General features: G+C 39.0%; 2 protein-coding genes across 4 annotated transcripts in view; one reads left to right on the top strand and one right to left on the bottom strand.

Annotated features, from left to right (window-relative positions):
• MPHOSPH8 (M-phase phosphoprotein 8) overlaps positions 1-12,560 on the top strand; it is a 45,979-nt gene extending 33,419 nt beyond the window's left edge. For 2 of the 3 annotated variants that reach the window (XM_053564064.1, XM_053564065.1), the window contains exons 11-14: positions 2,466-2,620; positions 5,151-5,278; positions 6,840-6,923; positions 8,233-12,560. In XM_053564064.1, coding sequence (XP_053420039.1) covers positions 2,466-2,620; positions 5,151-5,278; positions 6,840-6,923; positions 8,233-8,274 — 409 coding nt within the window. In that variant the 3' untranslated portion in view covers positions 8,275-12,560. The remainder of the gene's footprint in view (positions 1-2,465; positions 2,621-5,150; positions 5,279-6,839; positions 6,924-8,232) is intronic. The other variant, XM_053564066.1, reaches the window with a different exon arrangement.
• Positions 9,763-20,902, bottom strand: part of PSPC1 (paraspeckle component 1) — a 115,223-nt gene continuing 104,083 nt past the window's right edge. Inside the window, exons 7-8 of the transcript XR_008374664.1 lie at positions 13,331-13,435; positions 9,763-12,692 (exon numbers count right to left, since the gene is read on the bottom strand). The gene's annotated coding sequence lies outside the window, so the exon portion shown is untranslated. The remainder of the gene's footprint in view (positions 12,693-13,330; positions 13,436-20,902) is intronic.

Raw genomic sequence — 20,902 nt, 5'->3', positions numbered from 1 at the left:
CCCAGACTGGAGTACACTGGTGAGATCACTTCATGAAGCCATGAACTCAAGCAGTCTTCCCACCTCAGCCTCCCAAGGAGCTGGGTCGACAAGGCACATGCTGTCATGCTCAGCTAATTTTTTAAATTTTTGTAAAGGGAGGGTCTTGCATATGTTATTGCCCAGGCTGAACTCCTAACCTCAAGTGATCCTATTACCTTGGCCTCCGAAAGTGCTGGGATTATAGACGTGAGCCAGTGCGCCCAGCAAGTTCATTCTTTTTCAAATGAATTCTAAATTTTATTTTATTGTAGGTTCATAACACAAATCAGTATCTTTTCATTATTTAAAAATTCTTTTGGTGTACACCTGGAAGCAGAGTGTACCACAATGCAATGCCTCACTGCAGTAACAGTGCACTCGTATCACCCTGTGAATGTATATAAATAAGAAATAAGTGGGAAAAACAACTCTTTTGACAATACATATCATAAACACTAGCAGTCCTAGGCAAGCAGGGACAGACACTCTTCTTTCTGGATCCCCTACACTTAGGAAATGACTTGGATCTTTATGTCCACAAGATGGTTACCCCAACTCCAGGGTCAAGGTAATATATTTTAATGAGAAATTCAGATGGGACCCAAAAGGCCTATAACAGCCTTTGCTGAGACCTCTCCCAACAGTAAAAAACCTCTCCCAATAGTAAAACTTCTCTGGGTTCTCTAGCCAGGTCTATCCATCAAGTATGGTGCTGCAAACAGCTGCAAGGATACCTGGAAACCAGGTCTCATCTCTGCCCACATGGGGTGGTTGCAGAGAGGCAGCAAGTAAGGTAACCCACTTTCCTGTTTGCCCAAGACAGAGGGCTTCTCATTTCTGATTTTTCCATTTATTCATTAGACAGATGTGTATTTAAGTTACAACTTTCAGCATATCCATCACTGGAGTAATGTACATGATACCAATTAAGTAATTTGTCACCTGCGCCCTAACTCTTGCAAGTCTCTGTCGTCTGTCAGTTCACACACACACTTCCTCTGTACACGTACTGCAGAATTTGTCACCCTGTGTCAGTTTCCTTTAAGATAACAGCATCTTGGCTGGGCACCTGTAGCTCAGTGGTTAGGGCACTGGCCACATTCTTCTGGGCTGGTGGCTTCGAACCTGGCCAGGGCCTGCTAAACTAAAAAAAAAAAGATAGCTGGGCAAAAGACATGGCTTCATTTTGGGAGTTGGGGGGGCCACGTGGCATTCCACTGTGTATATGTACTTTTTTTTTTTTTTTAACCTATTCACCACCTGATGGATACTTAGGTTGAATTGGTAAACAGATACATAATTAAGTACAGTTTTTGTGAAAGGCACTGTTTTTAAAGATGAGAAAGCAGGTGGGGGAAAAAGACTTGCTCTGCCCATTTAGAACAGAACCTCACTTCCAGTTGAGCCCTGAGACATTGTCAACCTGAAATAACAAAGGATCAGAACCCATTTTTATATATTTTTTAATTTTTTTGTTGTAGTTTGGCAGGGTCTGGGTTTGAACCTGCCACCTTCGGTATATGAGGCCAGTGCCCTGCTCACTGAGCCACAGGCGCTGCCCCTCAGAACCCATTTTTAAAAGAGTTTATTCAAGCAAAAACCTGGGAATGGCCATTTAGAAACCAAACACAGACTCCAGAAATGGGGTCAGTGTTCCAAATTTAAGTTCTTGTTTATATAGTCTGAAAACAAGTTCAGTTAGGACTAAAACATTTTCTACGTGAGGCTGGTTTATGAGTTACAGTAATTTAATTAGTTAACAGTTTGTTTTCTTTTCCATACGGCTTGCTTTCATTTTCTTTCCAGTTTAAAAGAATGTATTTAAAAAAAAAAAGTGTATTTAACATTCCATCTTTTTTTTTTTTTTTTTTTTTAAGACAGTCTTACTATGTTGCCCAGCTCACAGCAACCTCAAACTCTTAGGCTTAAGTGATTCTCTGGCCTCAGCCTCCCAAGTAGCTGGGACTACAGGTGCCCGCCACAATACCCAGCTAATTTTTTGTTGCAGTTGTCATTGTTTTTTAGCTGGCCCAGGCCGGGTTCGAACTTGCCAGCCTGAGTGTCTGTGGCTGGCGTCCTGCACTACCTATAGGCGCCAGCCTGGGTGTATGTGGCTGGCGCCCTACCCTACCTATAGGCGCCTCCTTTAACACTGCATCTTAAGATTGTGGTAGTCATGAAGTCTTTACATGAGAAAGGTAAGAGGGAAGTTAATCTATTGAAGATCAACAGTGAAAAGGGAAAAGGCTTCCCTGTACCCATAGTCATTAAAACATTTTCCGGAAGAAGGCCAGTCCACAATAAGAGAAATCCAGGTTACAGCTGCCTGTCATGGACCTCAGGCCCCACAACCACAGGCTCAGAATAATCCAAAGTTCCAATGGCTTAGATTTATACTACTTATTTTCACAACATTAACAGTTCTTACTACCCTTTTCTCTTAGACTTTCAAGAGTAGCAGAAGAGACAATAAAGGATTACTTTGAAGCTCGTCTTGTTCTATTAGAACCAGTCTTTCCAATAGCATGTCATCGACTCTGTGAGGGGCCAGATTTTTCAACAGATTTCAATTACAAACCCCCACAAAACATTCTGGAAGGTAAGTCTATGCTTACCTTTAAACTTCTTTCAGTGTGAAGTGTGACACCATAAATATTAACTAATTTTTAGACAGAATCCTTTCTTCGAACCACACTTTAAGAAATCCTATTATGCATAATTTTGCAAAATAGTTAACAGTAAAGCAAGCTGACTTTGGAGGGTCTGCAGATCACTTGTTAACACTGGTTTAAAAAGTGTGGAGGTTGAGTCTGAATAATTACATTGTGTTTTATTCAAGTTTAGCTTCAAAGTCTAAACGTAAAATCGGCTTAGAGGGAGGAAGCTGGGCTTTTTAAATTTTTTTAGAAACATCTAGAGAAGCCAAGCACAGAAAGACAAACCTCCCATGTTCTTACTCGTACGTGGGAACTAATATTCATCTCATTTGAGTGGAGTTGGAATATTGGTAACACAGGGAAATAAATGTGAAATGCTTGAGGTAATGGATACCCCAATAACCCTGATTTAATATATTTCATATTGTATGCTTGCATCAAAACATGACATGTACCCTATAAAAATATACAACTATTATATAACTATAATTAAAATTTTTTTAAAAACCCACTCCCATTTTAAAAATGGCATGTATTCATTAATAAAAAAAACTTAAGAGCCCTTACTGAAAGACCACCATTTGTAACATCTTCATGTGAAGTGTACCTAACATTGAAGAGCCATCATTTTTAGTTTTGACCATTCATGTGGACTGTGTGCACAACTGGGTTTGAGCACCAAGCCAGGCCTAGCTACCTTACCTAATGAGCCCATGAACATTAACACAACCAGACAAGCTTGGGGTTAGAGTTTTTCTGCATACACACAATGTACACATCCACTGGGTTTTATGATTCATCTGAAATCTCTAGTCCAAGGTCCTGATAGGCTCTCCTGGTCTTTGCAGCCGCTCAGGGTGAAGTCTGCTGCCGCTGGGAGCTGGCCACTGGCTCTTAGGTCCCAACCCAGCCCTTCTGAAAGTCAGTCTTCTCTCAGGCAAGATCTTAGGTGATTTGTATACATGGTAAAATTTAAACACACTAAATTGTCTTCTTGAGGGGCTTTGGCTCTTAAGAACTGTAATCTTATGAATAGTTTAGCTTAAGTATTGACATTCTGACTGAAACAGCTGTTAGCAAATTGCTTATGTCATTTTAGACTTAAAAAACTCGAGTATCGTCAGAGTAAACTGGCGGATAACCCCCTTTTTTAAATGAAATCTTTATGGGAGGTAGAGTCAGAAACATGCCTGAACTCCCTGGGGCTGTGTGCTGCCCTCTTCCAGAGACAATAAGGTGACACCAACCCTTCAGGGTACCCTACTTGGCATGCCTTGTATACAAAGACTGTCCCTGCATTCTGTGCAACCCTTGTCTCTTCCTTGGTGGGGAGGTACATTAAAAAGCTAGAGGGCACACTGTGTCAGACCTCAGCAGTAAAAAAGCCAGGGCCTCAAGTCCTCTTGCCCTTTTTCCTGGTGCTTTGAAGTCTTATAAAGTCTTCTCTTACTGATTGCTGGGCTAGAGCAATATTGCACCATGTTAAAAATGGTTAATTGAACAGAAAGGTCATACAGTTCATATACCTATTTTCTGTTTTATTACTAAAAGGACAGCTATTGAAGAAAATGAATTTTACAGAATATGTTTGATATTCAATAAAAGCTTCATGTCTCATGCTAACATCTTTTTCCAACAAGTTTTTTTGGTATTAATCACAAAGTTTGGAAAAGGCAAAACAATATATGGAAGAAAATGGAAAACTAAGTCAAACCCACACCCAGAAAAAACCACCATAGAAATGTCCATGGGTTAGCTTCAAAGGTCAGGTACATTCAGCGGCAACTTTAAAATATTACTTTTTAAAAAACTGAAATATACAGGGGTATTTGCGAAACTTGGTAAATGTAGAATGTAAATGTTTTGGCACAGTAACTGAGATAACGCCGGAAAGGCTATGTTAACCACTGTGATAAAAATGTGTCAAATGGTTTACGAAGTGAGTGTATGATGCCCCATAATCATATCATTGTATACAGTTATGATTTAATAAAAAAATTAAAAAAAAATAAATAAATAAAAAACTGAAATAACTTTTAGTGTAGAAAAATCGCATTTAAATCTTTTTGTCTGAAATACTTCTCAGTATTTCAGACAAAAAGTAAAGAATGGCCAGACGTGGTGCCTTGTACTTGTAGTTCTGGCCTCCAGCAGCCTCGGGAGGCCAGTGCAGGAAGATCACTGGAGCCCAGAAGCTTGAGGCTACAGTGAGCTGTGATCGCACCACTATCCTCTAGCGTGGGCAGTAGAGCAAGACTCTTTTTTTTAAGTAAAAAGTGTTCTGTGGTTTGAAAAATGCTAGGTAACATATATGGGCTTTTGAGATTGGCAGCATTCACAGAGCCTTCAGTCTGAGAGGATGGGTGGCCACTTATCCCCCCAGGCCTAGCTCAGAACCCACTTTCATCTTGCATGGGTGCTCCTCCCTCAGGTCTGAAAGTTGTGTATAAATCTACTCACTTCTTTTTTCAGGCTCTGGCATCCTGCTGTTTATTTTCCATGCAAACTTTTTGGGTAAAGAAGTTATTGCTCGACTCTGTGGACCATGCAGTGTACAAGCTGTGGTCTTAAATGATAAATTTCAACTTCCTGTTTTTCTGGTAAGATACTCTATAGTTCAGTACTGAAAAGTAAATTCTTCTAATCAAAAATGCAATCATTTGGTAAATGAGACAGTAAACCAGTTGTTGGGAATGAGACAGTACCCATAAAGTAAAATTATCCTAAGTTTTGTCAATACTTTCATTTCTTTGCCCATAATGTCTTGGTACCAACATTATTCAGAATAAATTCTTACAGTTGAAGAAACATACTGCTTGATTTTAATTATTATACCCTTTTCCACCGTAATAATTTGCTTACGGAAAATTTAGGGATTTTTTTTCTTTTTCTTGAGACAGAGTCTCAAACTGTCGCCCTGGGCAGTGTGCCGCAGCATCACAGCTCACAGCCTCCCAAGGAGCTGGGACTACAGGCACCCACCACAACACCTGGCTATTTTTTTGTTGCAGTTGTTATTGTTGTTTTTGCTGGCCCAGGCTGGGTTCAAACCCACCAGCCTTGGCTGGCACCCTATCCACTGAGCTATGGGCACCGCACAGGATTCTCATGTTTCAAATACTCAAATACATTGGTATGCTTAGTTTTAATGAGGCTGGGACTACAAGGCACCCGACACAACACCTGGCTATGTTTTTGTTGTAGTTGTCATTGTTTGGCAGGCCCGGGCTGGGTTGAAACCTGCCAGCCTTGGTGTATATGGCCGGCACCCTAGCCACTGAGCGACAGGTGCTAAGCCTAAGTTTTTTTAATATCGTACAAAATGCTCGATTCTTTTTGTAATTTTAAGAATTCTTTCCTTGGTGGCGCCTGTGTCTCAGTTAGCAGGGCGCCGGCCCCATATACCGAGGGTGGCGGGTTCAAACCCAGCCCTGGCCAAACTGCAACAAAAAAATAGCTGGGCATTGTGGCAGGCGCCTGTAGTCCCAGCTACTCTGGAGGCTGAGGCAGGAGAATCGCCTAAGTCCAGGAGTTGGAGGTTGCTGTGAGCTGTGTGACACCACGGCACTCTACCGAGGGCAATAAAGTGAAACTCTGTCTATACCAAAAAAAAAAAAAAAAGAATTCTTTCCTTGGCCCAAATTAAGCAAAACTGAACATTGCTGTATATGGCAGGATACATTCTCATCCCAAAGATTCGTGTGGATGTTTTTTTCTCATTTGTATCTTTTAAAACAGGCTCGGCACCCGTAGCCCAGTGGTTATGGTGTTGGCCACATAGGGCTGGCAGGTTCGAACTCTGCCGGGCCAGCTAAACAACAATGACAACTGCAACAAAAAAAAATAGCTGGGCCCTGTGGCAGACACCTGTAGTCTCAGCTACTTGGGAGGCTGAGGCAAGAGAATCGCTTAAGCCTAAGAATTTGAGGTTGCTGTGAGCTGTGATTGCCACAGCACTGTACCAAGGACAACATAGACTGTCTCACAAAAAAAAGGGGGGGGGGAGAAAAATTTATCAATATATTGACCTATAAAATCAAAAATAAAACTTATGATTCTCTTATACCATTGGAGTCTTAAAGATTTCTGGTTTATTTTTAAAAGTTTGTGTAAGTTTGTCTGCAAGAACAGTGATTTTCTTTTTTTCTCTTTCTGTTCTAGGACAGTCATTTTGTTTACTCATTCAGCCCTGTCCCAGGCCCAAATAAACTCTTTATAAGGTTGACAGAAGCACCCTCTGCTAAGGTGAAAATCTTTTCATTGTATTTAGTGTTACTGCTCAAACTGTTAGTCCAGGTTATTTAGAACCATTACAAGAAAATTTAAAGATTGTCGTGGTGTACCTATCCTAGAGACAAGTGCTCCCTAGGGTATCTGTGTCTGGATGAGGTTGTTGGACATAAAGAAGCAGGAAAGGGACTAAGGATAAAGCCGAGAGTGATGCTTCTCTGTAGGAAGGAGCAATCTGAATCATGTTCTAGACATTGGTATTGAATTGCCATTTATTAGGCTGATCACCAAATCTCTCTATGAAGGAAGCGGTAGTCTGATAATATAGTTATTTCATATAATACCTAAAATCAAATTATAAGCATTTGGATTTTTTTTTTTTTTTTTTTTGAGACAGAGTCTCACTATGTGGCTCTGGGTAGAGTGCTGTGGCGTCACAGCTCATAGCCCCTCAAACTCTTTGGGCTTAAGCAATTCTCTCTTTTTTTTTTTGTAGAGACAGAGTCTCACTTTATGGCCCTCAGTAGAGTGCCATGACGTCACACGGCTCACAGCAACCTCTAACTCTTGGGCTAACGCGATTCTCTTGCCTCAGCCTCCCGAGCAGCTGGGACTACAGGTGCCTGCCACAACGCCCAGCTATTTTTTGGTTGCAGTTTGGCTGGGGCTGGGTTTGAACCCGCCACCCTCGGCATATGGGGCCGGTGCCCTACTCACTGAGCCACAGGCGCCGCCCTAAGCGATTCTCTTGCCACAGCCTCCCAAGTAGAGCTGGGACTATAGGCACCCACCACAATGCCTGGCTATTTTTTTGTTGCAGTTTATTAGCTGGCCTGGGCTAAGTTCGAACCCACCACCCTCGGTGTATATGGCTGGTGACATAACCACTGTGGTACGGGCCCCAAGCCAGCACTTGGAATTTTTAAAAATTAAAATGGCATACTTGTAGTCCTAGCTACTCTGGGCTGTAGGGTGCTATACTTATTGATGGGGTGTCCACAGTAAGTTTTGGTGTCAATATGGTGACCTCTGGGTAGTGGGGGACCCTTAAGTTGCCTAAGGATGGGTGAACTGATCAGGTTAGTGCTGTTGTGCTGATCAGTAATGGGTTGGCGCCTGTGAACAACTGCTGTACTTCAGCTTGAACAACACAGTAAAACTCTATTTCTGTTTTTAATAAAAGAATGCTAATCTTATAATGTAAAATGATAACCAAGTTGAAGAGATCCAAATTAGAGAAATAATTGTTAGCCATGGATATTGCTTTTTCCTTGTAAGAAAGGGGAGTTCTAGTTCTGTACTGACACGTTTTTTCTTTCAATAGGTGAAGCTGCTAATAGGTGCATACAGAGTGCAACTGCAGTGACCACACAGAAAGGACTGGGATGGGGTTATTTTCAGACCTATTCCTAAACATTCTCTTTGAAGCAGTTTGGTATTCTCCTGGCACATCTCAAACCTTCACATGTAAAACTTTGTACACCTCCTATATGGTGCAAGCCTGTCTGTTGCCGTCTATAAAATGGGGGAGGGTATGTTGATGCCAGTGTTTGGGCATCAGCATTGTGTCCAGACTGCATATTTCAGTTTTTCCACAATGTGGATGGTACATATGAGGATTATTTAAGAAAATTAAAGACTTTTTTTTTTTTCTAACTTGAAATTTTCTACTAGCCCTAAAAAAATTTGTGTTTAAAAAAAAAAAAAAAAAAGAAAGAAATTCAACCACAAAACATTTGCTCCCAGCAAAGGAGCATGACATCAAGTACTCAACACTAAGTATGGATTGATACAGTGATATGGGGGGAGCCTAACCTTTTCTAATATGTATACAAGGAGAGAGTGCCAAAAAACAGTATACACATTTTAAGAAAGGAGCAACCGTATGAAAATTGTAATACTCAAATACTCACATTTCATAGTTGCAGAAGTCAAATGTGACTTGAGTTTTACAAATTTCATATAGTTTTTTCCTTTCTTAAATTGTGTATACTTTTTTTTTCCTTTCTTAAAAAGTGTATACTTTTTTTGGCACCCTCTGTATACAGTTTCCATATAACCCCCAAGCAGAAAGGGAAGAGGCTGCAGTAACTTAGTGAATGTGCAGTAATCACTTGTCTGTTCACATGCTAACAGGATAACAATGAAAATCTATGATGTAGGGAGAGTATAAACTAGGATTTTATGAAGCCTAAAAGAAATTAAATGTGAGCTTGTACCCTTGTTCTTGGAATCTGACTAGTGATGTTGAAAAGCCATGTCCTGTGCTGCTCTTGTATTAAAACTGACTGAGAAGACTGGCCTAGGAAGAGTTCCTGCTTTTGTAGATTGCCTATTGGTCTAACTCTTGCATCATCTTAAATATTGGCAGACACTCAGAAAAATAAAGCTCAGTTCAGTCTGGATTATGGAAAAGTTGAAAATTGTTTACTTATTAGTTTATAAATGTATAAAATATTCAAGCTGGGTGAAGTGGCTCACACCTGTTATCCTAGCACTCTGGGAGACCAAAACGGGAGGATCCCTGGAGCCCAGGAATTTGGGACCAGCCTGAGCAAGAGAAAGGAAGACCTTATCTCTACTAAAAATAGAAAAACTAGCTGGGGGCGGTACCTGTGGCTCAAAGGAGTAGGGTGCCGGCCCCATATATCGGAGGTGGCACGTTCAAACCCAGCCCTGGCCAAAAACTGAAAGGAAAAAAAAAAAAAAAAGCTAACTGGGTGTTGTGGGCACCTACAGTTCCAGCTACTTGGGAAGCTGAAACAGGATTGCTTAAACCCAGGAGGAGTTTGAGGTTGCAGTGAGTTATGAGGCTGCCACTGCACTGTATCCCATTGCAAAACTTTTTTTTCAGTCAGTCACATGATGATGACCTATGTACAGTGTATAAACATTTCTAAGAACCCTTTTACTTTAAGTCCTCAAACTGCTTTTTCTCAATAAATATGCTATTTTCTTTTTATGTCTCAGGATGTCAAAACAAGGTAGATATTAAATGTGTGGTTTTTCTAGCTAAATGATGTCTAGGATTAGATATTTTCAACTCAGTTGAATCACACAGTAGTACTGTATCTGATTTCATAGCTTTCTGAGGGAAAATAAGTTGGGATATTTGAGCTAACAGAGTACAGGTCAGGAGCAGTAAGGGAGACAATAAATTTTTTTTCTGAAAGTCATGCCTAAGACGAACAGCTTTACAGGAACAGATCAGCAAGTGATTTGATCTTTATCAAGAAGGTAGGGCTAAGATGTGTAACCAACCCAAATAGAAAATCTGTATAGTTCCCTTAGGGCTGAGAAGTATGGAAGCTATAGAAAGTCAGCCAGGATTTAATGTGTGAGAATTACTGAGAAAAGTGCAAATTACTCTGAAACATGAGTTGTCTATACATCCGCTTTTACAGGATGTGTGGGAGGTTCTGTCTGTAAACACTTGTCTCCTAGGAATATAACAAAGTCTTTAATAACAGTTGTTTTGCTCTAACCCATAGCTCCACAGCCAGGTTAAAAAATACACTTGTCTTTGAGTGTAAAAATAAGTAAATGATGAGTTAAGTTCTGGTTTCTTATAAAGGGGACTGGAATAGGCTAGAAGCTCCCACTTGGGAGGTTTGTTGCTGTGAGCTGGTGTTGCTGTGCTCCACTGAGGGTGGCTAATACTGCTGGGCACTGCAGTGAGGCCTCATGGGAAAGCATGAGCAGCGATCCCTCTAAAAACAAAGCAACCCTCAAGCAGCACCTTATCAAAAGGTTTACAGATATGCTCAGAAACATAGGACAAGGCCAAAGCCACCACTTTGTATACGTGTACTACTAGGATTTAGGTAGGGGTAACCTTGGGGTTAAGAGCACCAAACATAGGCTACCTTGCTCTTTAGCCAGGCTGGCTGAGAAGCAATCACCAGAGTTTTTTTAATCTTCCCTCTGCCATTCCTTTCCAGTGTATACTGAGGCAAGGACAATGTGGTTAACTGAATAATTTACTAACGACAGTCGGCCGCTTGGGTTTATTCCAATGGCTATAGCATTAAGTATGTTACACATCCTTTTATCTGCTATAGTGAAGAGAGAGGGACTCAAATGTTGAATAAAGATTTAAGGAGTTGTTTCAGTATTTTGTCAAGCCCATCTGATTTTCATGTGTAAAATTTGTTAGAATGATGAGATGTTTGAATTCTACTTTATCCTGTGTTTGTATATGCATTCTGCTGAGTATTCATAGTGAGCCACCATCCCAGTAACCCAGGCTGGCGAGGCTTAGCAGCAGGCTGTTTACCAAGGCCTGATAAAACATTTATCATGAAATGCTAGTTGGTTAAAATAAAAACTAGGGGAAACAAATGCTCGAGGAGGATTAGACAACACAGGGAAAGGTAGGACACATACAACAGAGTATCAAAAACTGATTCATAAAAAAGGAAAGGATTTAAAATTTTTTAATAATTCATGCAGTTAACATGTTTCACAGCATAAAGTATTAAATAAATTTAATCATTCCCAAATCTTTGACAAGACTACTTAGTAAAATCCAGTTTCCTTCATCTTCTGCTGACTTAAAATTAATAATGCTTCTCTTTAGAGATCAAAGCTGGGATTTCTAGGCCTGACTTCTCTCCTTATCTTGATGTCATGAAACAACAAAAATCCCTAAATAAAAACGGAAATGTTGACCATAGAAAACGTGCCTCTGAGGCATGTTTTAAAATGTAATGGGTTATGACTGCTCATCTATCCATAAATTGTTTATATGAAGTAATAAATTCATAAGTGAAGTAAGATTTGTTTTCCTCTGTTATTAAAAAGTCCTTTACCCGCAAAATGATTTGATCTGGAGGACAAATTCATTAGTAAACAGGAACTAAACTCCTTAGTTTTTCTTTAGGAAGAAGTTTCAATCATAAAATTTGTTCAATTTAAACAGCAGATTAAGATTTTTGAATAAGGACTCTATATGGGATTGGTACTTTCTTTACTCTTTATAATAAAAGCAGATTCAGTGTCATTTCTGGTAATTAAGTATATGTTTAGCATCTTAATTTTATTTACATATGTTTCTGAAATGAACCCCAATTTCTTTTTACTTTCTTAGAAAATAATGATGAAAACCAGTTATTTTCGTAACTTCACGATTTTGAATTTCAAAACCCTCCAGTTGAATGACCAATCTGTTTAATAAGCTTACAAAATCTCTCTTCTCTCTTTTAGAAGGCCACATAATGCCACAAATAACCTATACCCAGATTTTTTTCCCTATCCATGTATTTGGAGATTGTTTTTTCAACCTACATATACAGCAACTTGAAAATTAATCCCAACAAAACGTCCACAGAATATAAAATTAATCCATAAACAAGTTTCAAAGGGCAATTCTAATTTTTCTATTAATAGTTCCTTAGGTCAGTGGTTCTCTAGAAAAAAACAAAATTACCCGTTGGGCTTTAAACCACCCATATTGCTAGGTTTCCCATCTCAGTTTCTGTTCAATGTGGCCAGAGATGTGCATTCTTAACAAGTTCCAAGACACTGCTGCTACACCTAAAATTAATTTTCTTAGAACTGGGTAATAGTATGCCAAAGAATTGTCACACTTTGCTGCTGCATTAAGTGGGCACCAGATACTTTAAAAAGGTAGAATCTCTCAAAGATACAGAGTACATTAGTGCTTCTTGGAGTGCCCAGATACCTACTGGTCTTGTTCAAATGGATGTTGTGATTCACAGGCCACTCTCCATCCTGAGGGGTAGATCTCAGGCAATGCCGACCCTCCTGGTCCCCAGCACTACACTGTAACAGAAAAAATAAGACAGAATAATGTTTATTATCAGATAATACAGCTAGGAAAGAAACCTACAGGTTAAAATAATACTTTCTGGATCTGTTAAATACCCATTGGAATTCTGTCATAAAGATTATACAATGTTTCCATAAAATTTTACAATGTCTGATAGAACAATAGAGTGGAAAGCAGAGAGGGACAATTGGAACTAGTATCTCTAGCCTGTATCTGAATTTTATGTCATTCTGAAGATTTTTTTTTTCCTGAAGATTATTTACGACTAAAGTTTTAGGTTTGGGGTCACTAAAAACCAATAGGGAATTTGTTCCTTTTGTAAGACCTTTTCTATTCCTCTCCTTATCCCCAAATTCCCATGTCATTTATCCTCTTAATCCAGTTTTACCTAAAGACGAGCTAAAAGTTCCTTCCCACCAGCCTTGCTCAAAGATGGGCAGCAATGACGGGGATTTCTGTACAAGGACAAATGGAACTGTAGAGCCTTCAGTTTCAGCTGTAAAATACAAATACCCTACTAACTGAAGACACTGGGACCATTACATATGTTCACTATAGTAAATGGAATAGGAGTTGGGAAGAATGACTATGTGAGTAGCTGTAAGAAAATTATGAACAGATGCTGACTGACCTCTAAGGATGATTCCAGCAATCCTGGTCTTCAAACTCTAGAAGCTTGGAATTACTCTAGAAGCTTGACTTCAGGTAGTTTTCATCCGTGTTCTCTTTTATCATCCTAGGAATTACAATAAAATCACGTTTAGCCTTTTAAAAACAGGTTTTAATAATCAACTGAAGAACAGCATGTTAAAGGTCTTAACAGTATTCTATGAATGTATCATCCTGTATGTAGCTGCATGATATAACTATTTCCATTCAAGTAAGGATTTTCCTTTCATTTTATTTTTGAGACAAAAGTCTCATCCCCACCTCTCCCTGAGTGTAGTTGGGTCATATCTCACAGCAACCTCAAACTCCTGGACTCAAGGGATTCTCTTGCCTCAACCTCCCAAGAGCTAGGACTACAGGCACCCCCCAGAACACCTAGTTATTTTTAGAAATGGGTCTCGATCTGGCTCAGGCTGGTCTCGAACTTGTGAGCTCAGGTGATCCGCCCACCTCAGCATCCAAAGTGCTGCGATTACAGGCATGAACCAAGGATTTTCCTTTTAATTCAAAATGTTATCCCCCCTCCCTTTTTTTTTTTTTTCAATAACTGTCACCAACATAAAATTCAGCTTAATTTTATTTTTGGTGTTTGGCTCTACTAAATCCTAAATAATGTTCAAATCTCCTAATGACTTAAAAAAATATTTTTAGGAGTTTTTACTAAACCATTATTTGCCTAGGCCCTAACGTGGATTGTTGTTCCTCGGGACAACACAGCTTAAAATTTTACACTGCAAAACACCACAAAGGAACCTAACTAACACTACTATGTCTACAAAATCTTGTATTTCTAGCAAGGTGGGGCATAAAACTATGTCTTTTGTGCTCTTATCAGAAAAAGATTCTCTTAGCCTAAATAATACCTGGATAAATGTTCTTCAAAGAGCATGTACCCCAAATTTTTCACTGGGAGACAAGATTCATGTTTGTTATCCTTATAAAATGTTTTATAATGTTCCTGAAGTATTACAGTAGTACACAACTACAATCTATAAACGTACAGATTATACTGAATATTTTCTTAACTGTTAGGATACATGATCCAGAAACATTAGAAATCACTACCTTAGATCAGTGATTTTCAAGTGGTATGCCTCAAAAAATTTTAAAGATTAATTAGATTATTTTGGAAAATTGTTCAAAGCACAGTAAATAGATTCTTTTTTACATTTTTTATTTACATAATTTATGTATGTCCCAGAAGTTTAACTATAGGTTCAAGATTGCTGTGAAACAAAGTTTGAAAAACACTGCCTTTTATCAACATTGTTTTCAAAACACATTAAGATCTTAAATTCACCTTAGAAATGGATGAAGTATGAATCTCCCCAAATGTAAAATATGTATGCAAAAAATAGGTAAACAAGATTTTATAACTTGGCAGCACCTGTGGCTCAGTGAGTAGGGTGCCAGCCCCATATACTGAGGGTAGTGGGTTCGAACCCAGCCCCAGCCAAACTGCAACAAAAAATAGCCAGGCGTTGTGGCAGGTGCCTGTGGTCCCACCTACTCGGGAGGCTGAGGCAAGAGAATCACCTAAGCCCAAGAGCTGGAGGTTGCTGTGAGCTGCGAGACCATGGCACTCTACCAAGGGTGACAAAGTGAGACTCTGTCTCGAAAAAAAAAAAAAAAAGATTTTACATCTTAAATGAAGGGGATCCATGGGTCCTCTAGTATACCTTAATAACCCAACAGTACCTACATGGTCCCTGTTATAAAACCTTAAAACAACCTTTAAAACTATGCCATAAATCAACAAAATGTTTTATGTATTTCCATCAGCTACTGGCAATTTAGTACGTTACTTGTGAGAATCTGTTCTTAAATTCACTTGTATTCTTAAAATGGTTAATATAAATGTTACTTCTATATACAGTCCGCCCTACCTATACATAAGATTAAAAATATAGTTAGGCCTAAAATGGTTCCATCTGTATGAATATTAGACATTTTTTCTCATCACTATTCCCTAAGTACACTACTTATATAGCACTTCTACTGTATCAGGTATTATAAATAATCAAGAAATGAGTTAAAGCATATGAGAAGACCAGGTGCAGCAGGTCACACCTTAATCCTAGCACTCTGGGCAGGAGGCTTCTTGAGCTCAGGAGTTCAAGACTACCTTGAACAAGAAAGAATAAGACCCTGCCTTTACTAAAGACAAATTATAGCTGGGTTCAATGGCAGGTCCTTACAGCCCCAGCTACTCAGGAGGCTGAGGCAAGAGGATCACAAATCCAGGAATTTGGGGGTGCAGTTAGCTATGATGCCTCCATGGCATTCTATCTAGCCTGGGTGACAAAGGGAGACTGTCTCCAAAAAATAAGTAAATACAAAGTATATGGGAAGATGTTCATAGGCTGTATGAAAATATTATATAATTTTACATCAGAAACTTGAGATCAGCAGATACTCATAGAGGTCATGAAATCAATCCCCCATGGATACTGAGGAACAACTTATATATACCGTTGGTTAAGGCTAACAAGAAAAATACATAAAACCATAAACTAATGGACAAAAGGATTAATTAATTCTCCATGACAAATATTTATTTATTGAGACAAGAGTTGTACTCTAGCTCATGGGCTAGAGTGCCACGGAGTCAGCCTAGTTCACAGCAACCTCAAACTCCTGGGTTCAACCTCCTGAGTAGCTGGGACCATAGGCACCCACCACAACCCTTTGGCTATTTTTAGAAACAGGTTCTTGCTCTTGCTCAGGCTGGTGTCCAATTCCTGAGCTCAAACAATCCTGCCTGCCCCCCCCCACACACACACACAGTGCTAGGATTATAAGCATCAGCCAGGACACCAGCCCTATTAAAAAACTTTAATTAAAAAAAAAACTTTAATTAAGCCTTTTCATTTTTGCAAAAATGTGAATCTGCATTCACAAAACATTAATTTTATTGATGCCTAGAAAGGTAACCCTCAGAATTTAGCCAAGTGCTAGTTGTCAATATTTTATCTTTAGAAGGGTAGCTTATCTTAATTCTCATATTCAGTATTGAAAAACAATCACTAGAGTTCTGTTTAAAGGAGTCTTGGCTAGGTACTTATGCTTGTAATCCCAGCACTTTGGGAAGCTGAGGTAGGAGGACTGCTTGAGGCCAGAAGCAGGATATCAACCATAGTGACACCCTACCTCTAAAACAAATAAAAATTAGCTGGGCATGGTAGTGGACCTGCAGTCCCAAGCTATTCAAGAGGTTGAGGCAGGAGGGAGGATGGAATGAGCCCTGGAGTTGGAGGCTGCCCTCCAGCCTAGGCAACAAAGATACTGTGTCTCAAGGGGGAAAAAAAAATAAGTCTTACAAAGAAGTGATGAGGTTTATTATATATACGTTGCCAACCCTAGTAAAACAATCACAATTAGTTACTACACAAGTACATCCATTCATTGATACTCATACTGTGGGTTTAATATGTGAAGTCCTGGAAAGCTGATATGCAAAAGACAGAAGAACTTTTCTGATCCTGAAGAACAGCTATCTCCATTACACTAATACTGCCAAATATGGGGGGGGGGGTCAACAAATAATTCCATTAAAAGAAAAGGTATCCCTTAACTGAAAACTTAAGCATAACACTAACAAGACTGTATTACACCACTTTCAACAAGTTTTAGAATAAAAATGGATCAATAATAATTGTGTACATGTTTAACGTTTGGTTCTTTTTCTTAAGAGACTGGGTCTTGCTATATTGCTCAAATTCCTAGCCTCAAGAGATTCTCCCACTTCAGCCTCCTGAGTAGATGAGATTACAGGTGTGTACCACTCTACTACGATAATTTTTGATTTTACTCTCTCATGTGAAAACGCTGGAATTGTTGAGAGTGGAAAAAGACCCTCTAACCATACCCTAAGATTGAGTAGTCAACATCAGATATGCCTTCAAAGAATAACTATTAAAGATACAGAAGTCCCATTATTACGAAAGAATGGGTTCAGTGGTGCCCAACCTGCCACATGAAGATTATTTGAGAACTGATTTATGTGATGTCAGATATCACAAAAAGTACACATAGATCTTTTCTCTGGCTCATCACCGTTTGTCAGTGTTTGTGTATTTACTATGTGGCTCAAGACAACTCTTATTCTTCCAATGTGCAGCAGACAAGAATAAAAAGTTGGGGGCGGCGCCTGTGGCTCAGTGAGTAGGGCTCCGGCCCCATATGCCGAGGGTGGCGGGTTCGGACCCAGCCTCGGCCAAACTGCAACAGAAAAATAGCCGGGCATTGTGGCGCGCGCCTGTAGTCCCAGCTGCTTGGGAGGCTGAGGCAAGAGAATCGCATAAGCCCAAGAGTTGGAGGTTGCTGTGAGCCGTGTGACGCCATGGCACTCTACCCGAGGGCAGTACAGTGAGACTCTGTCTCTACAAAAAAAAAAAAAGAAAAAGAAAAAAAGAAAAAAAATGTTGGACTCCCCTGGTTGTTAACAATAGACCTAACATCATCCTAATCTTTGAGTAAAAGGAGATAAACTCATTTGTATCCCACTGAGGATACAAATCTACTCTCATTCATATTTTACATATGATACATATTATGTAAATTATACATAACTGAAGCAATTTCTAAGGAAGGAATGAATAACAGATTAATACATGATCCAATAAGCAGAGAGGCTGAGCTATTAAAATTATGACAGGAATTATTTTAAAAAATAACATTTTAATGACATGTTAAAAGATGCCTTCTTATAAAATCAATCTAAAAGGCAATGATTGCCTCTGAAGCAGTTATCTGTGGTATAAAGCCACAAGAAGTAGCATTTTGTTGTTTTTTTGAGACACAGTCTTGCTCTACTGCCCAGGCTACAACGCAGTGGTGTCATCACAGCTCACTGCAACTGGGCTCAAGTGACCAATCGTCCTGCCCCGGCATCCTGAGTAGCTAGGACTACAGGCATGACTGACCATGACCGAGTAATTCTTTTATTTTTAGTAGAGACGGGGACTCACTGTTGCTTGGATTGGTCTCAAACTCCTGACCTCAAGTGAGCCTCCTGCTTCAGTCTCACAGAGTGCTAGGATTACAGGTGTGAGCCACTGCACCCAGCTGGGAATTTGCACTTAGCATGGTCACTATTCAACAGGTGGGATTCCCTTTGAGAAATGCATGTTCTAAAGTTTGCATATTTTGGAGGGGTAGACATTTATTATCAAGAAGGACTGCCAAAGAAAATGTACACAGAACAGTTTATACAACTGAATATGATCCTTCATGATAAAGACATAGACCACAATGATGACTCCTAAAAACAAATAAAACAAATGCTATTACAAGGAACTCACAAAAGTCAAAATATGTAGTATACTTTTCACCAAAGTGAATCCATTTCAGTATTTAACTAAAAAGATTCTCTTTAAGCAACAAAGAGTGTTATCTCCAAATAGAGAACAAGGAAATAGTGAATGAGTGAACACAGCAAAAAAATAAGATAAAATTTAGAAGGGAACATTTTCCTAGGAAACTTAAGAAAATGTCCAAGAAAGCAGCAAACATGTAAGCCACTTGACAATAATATCCACAAGTTCATCTTTTTTTTTTTTGGAGACAGAGTCTCAAGCTGTTGCCCTGGGTACAGTGCCACGGCATCACAGCTCACAGCAACCTCCAACTATTGGGCTCTAGCAATCCTCTTGCCTCAGTTTTTCTATTGATTTTTTTTTTTTTTTTTTTAAAGCAGGGACAGGGTCTCACTTTTGCTCAGACTTGTCTTGAACTCATGAACTCAAGCAATCCACCCTCCTTGGCCTCCTACAGTGCTAGGATTACAGGTGTGAGATACTGCACCTGGCCTTTATTGATGTAATCCAACTTCAACAGATGAACACAATGATTTGGCACACTATAATTTCAGATAAATTGGACATATTTAAAGAAGTTCTATGTTTCAGCTGATAATTTGAAAGAACCTAAAATCTATAGTAAGAACATTCAATGCTAGATTCCCAACACAATCTGGCTTTTCAGAACTCTAATAAAGCTATCCATACTTAAACTCCTTTTTACGTGATTGTAAGTTACACACAGAACAATAAGTTTTACATTAGATGACAATGAAATACAATGTAATTAAGGCAATATGGTGTATGATGATTAAAGGAAAAGCAAGAGTACTTTATGAAAGAAGTTTATCAGGCGGTGCCTGTGGCTCAGTGGGTAGGACACTGGTCCCATATACCGAGGGTGGCAGGTTCAAACCCAGCCCCGGCCAGCTAAAACAGCAATGAGAATTGCAACAAAAAATAGCTGGGCGTTGTGATGGGCGCCTATAATCCCAGCTACTTGGGAGACTGAGGCAAGAGAATCGCATAAGCCCAAGAGTTGGAGGTTGCTGTGAGCTATGACGCCACAGCACTCTACGGAGGGCGACAAAGTAAGACTCTGTCTCAAAAAGAAAAAAAAGAAAAAGAACTTTCCCAGGAAAATGCAAATTAAAACCAAAATGAGACACCTCTCTGTGCTCATTAGAAAGGTTAAAATTAACAAGACTAACAGTACAGAGTGTTGACAAGGATATGAACAACAGAAATTTTACACATCCCTCATTCAGGGAAGTATAAAATAGGACACACTTTCAAAAATTATTTGGCAGTTTATTAAAAACATATACCTACCCTAAGCCCAGCAATTCTGTTTTTAGATATTTTCCCCAAGAGAAACGAATGTATATGTAACTTATGCAAGAGTGTCCTTATAACAGCCCCAAACTGGAAATGACTCTGACAGTATATCAATTGGAGACTACACAAAATAGGGCATGTTCATTTAACGGTATACTATTTACCAATATAAAAACCAACTATTGACTTATGTAAAAGCACGGACAAATTTCAAAAACACTATGTTGAGTGAAAGAAGCCAGAGAGAAATAAAGTATACATTGTGAAATTTCATTTATATGAAGTTCAAAAACAAGCAAGCTAATCTATGGTGATCAAAACAGGAGAAAAAACATCCCACCTCTTATGTAGGATGGACTAATTAATTGCAAGACATTTCGTATGATCTAAAGTTTACCAAAACGAAATCAAACTGAACAAAACTTACGAATAGTGAATAACTGACAGGCTAGTCCAAAATTGTCAAAAGCAAAAAAGTTTTCTTAAAAGTCCATGTACCCCACTCAAAATTAAGAATAAGTACCTTAAATAATATCATGTTCAAGTATCCAGGAAAGAATCAGATATAAATATCAAAAATAACATTGAAATTTAAAATATTTGAAGAAAAATTAAACATTCCAGCTAGAAATCTTAAGTTTCTCAGGAAAATAATTTACTGCTACGTACACACACACACTCCATCTTTCCCTCTCCAGGTCATAAGGTAACATATTTTATAGTTAACAAAGAAATGTAAAGACTTCAGAGACTCATAAGTACAAACACACTCTTCAGTTGTAAGAAAAAATTAACTCCATTTCAAGTGCCTGGACCTAGAAAAAAGCAAATTCGAGAGAAAATGGTGGATTTGGTCTTAAAACATGTATTTGCATTATATACAAGGCAACTGTAAT

This window comes from Nycticebus coucang, chromosome 15, assembly GCF_027406575.1.
Source record: "Nycticebus coucang isolate mNycCou1 chromosome 15, mNycCou1.pri, whole genome shotgun sequence".
NCBI classification, from domain to species: domain Eukaryota; kingdom Metazoa; phylum Chordata; class Mammalia; order Primates; family Lorisidae; genus Nycticebus; species Nycticebus coucang.
The sequence above is the reverse complement of the archived record's forward strand: the minus strand, read 5'-3'. Positions and strand labels throughout refer to the sequence as shown.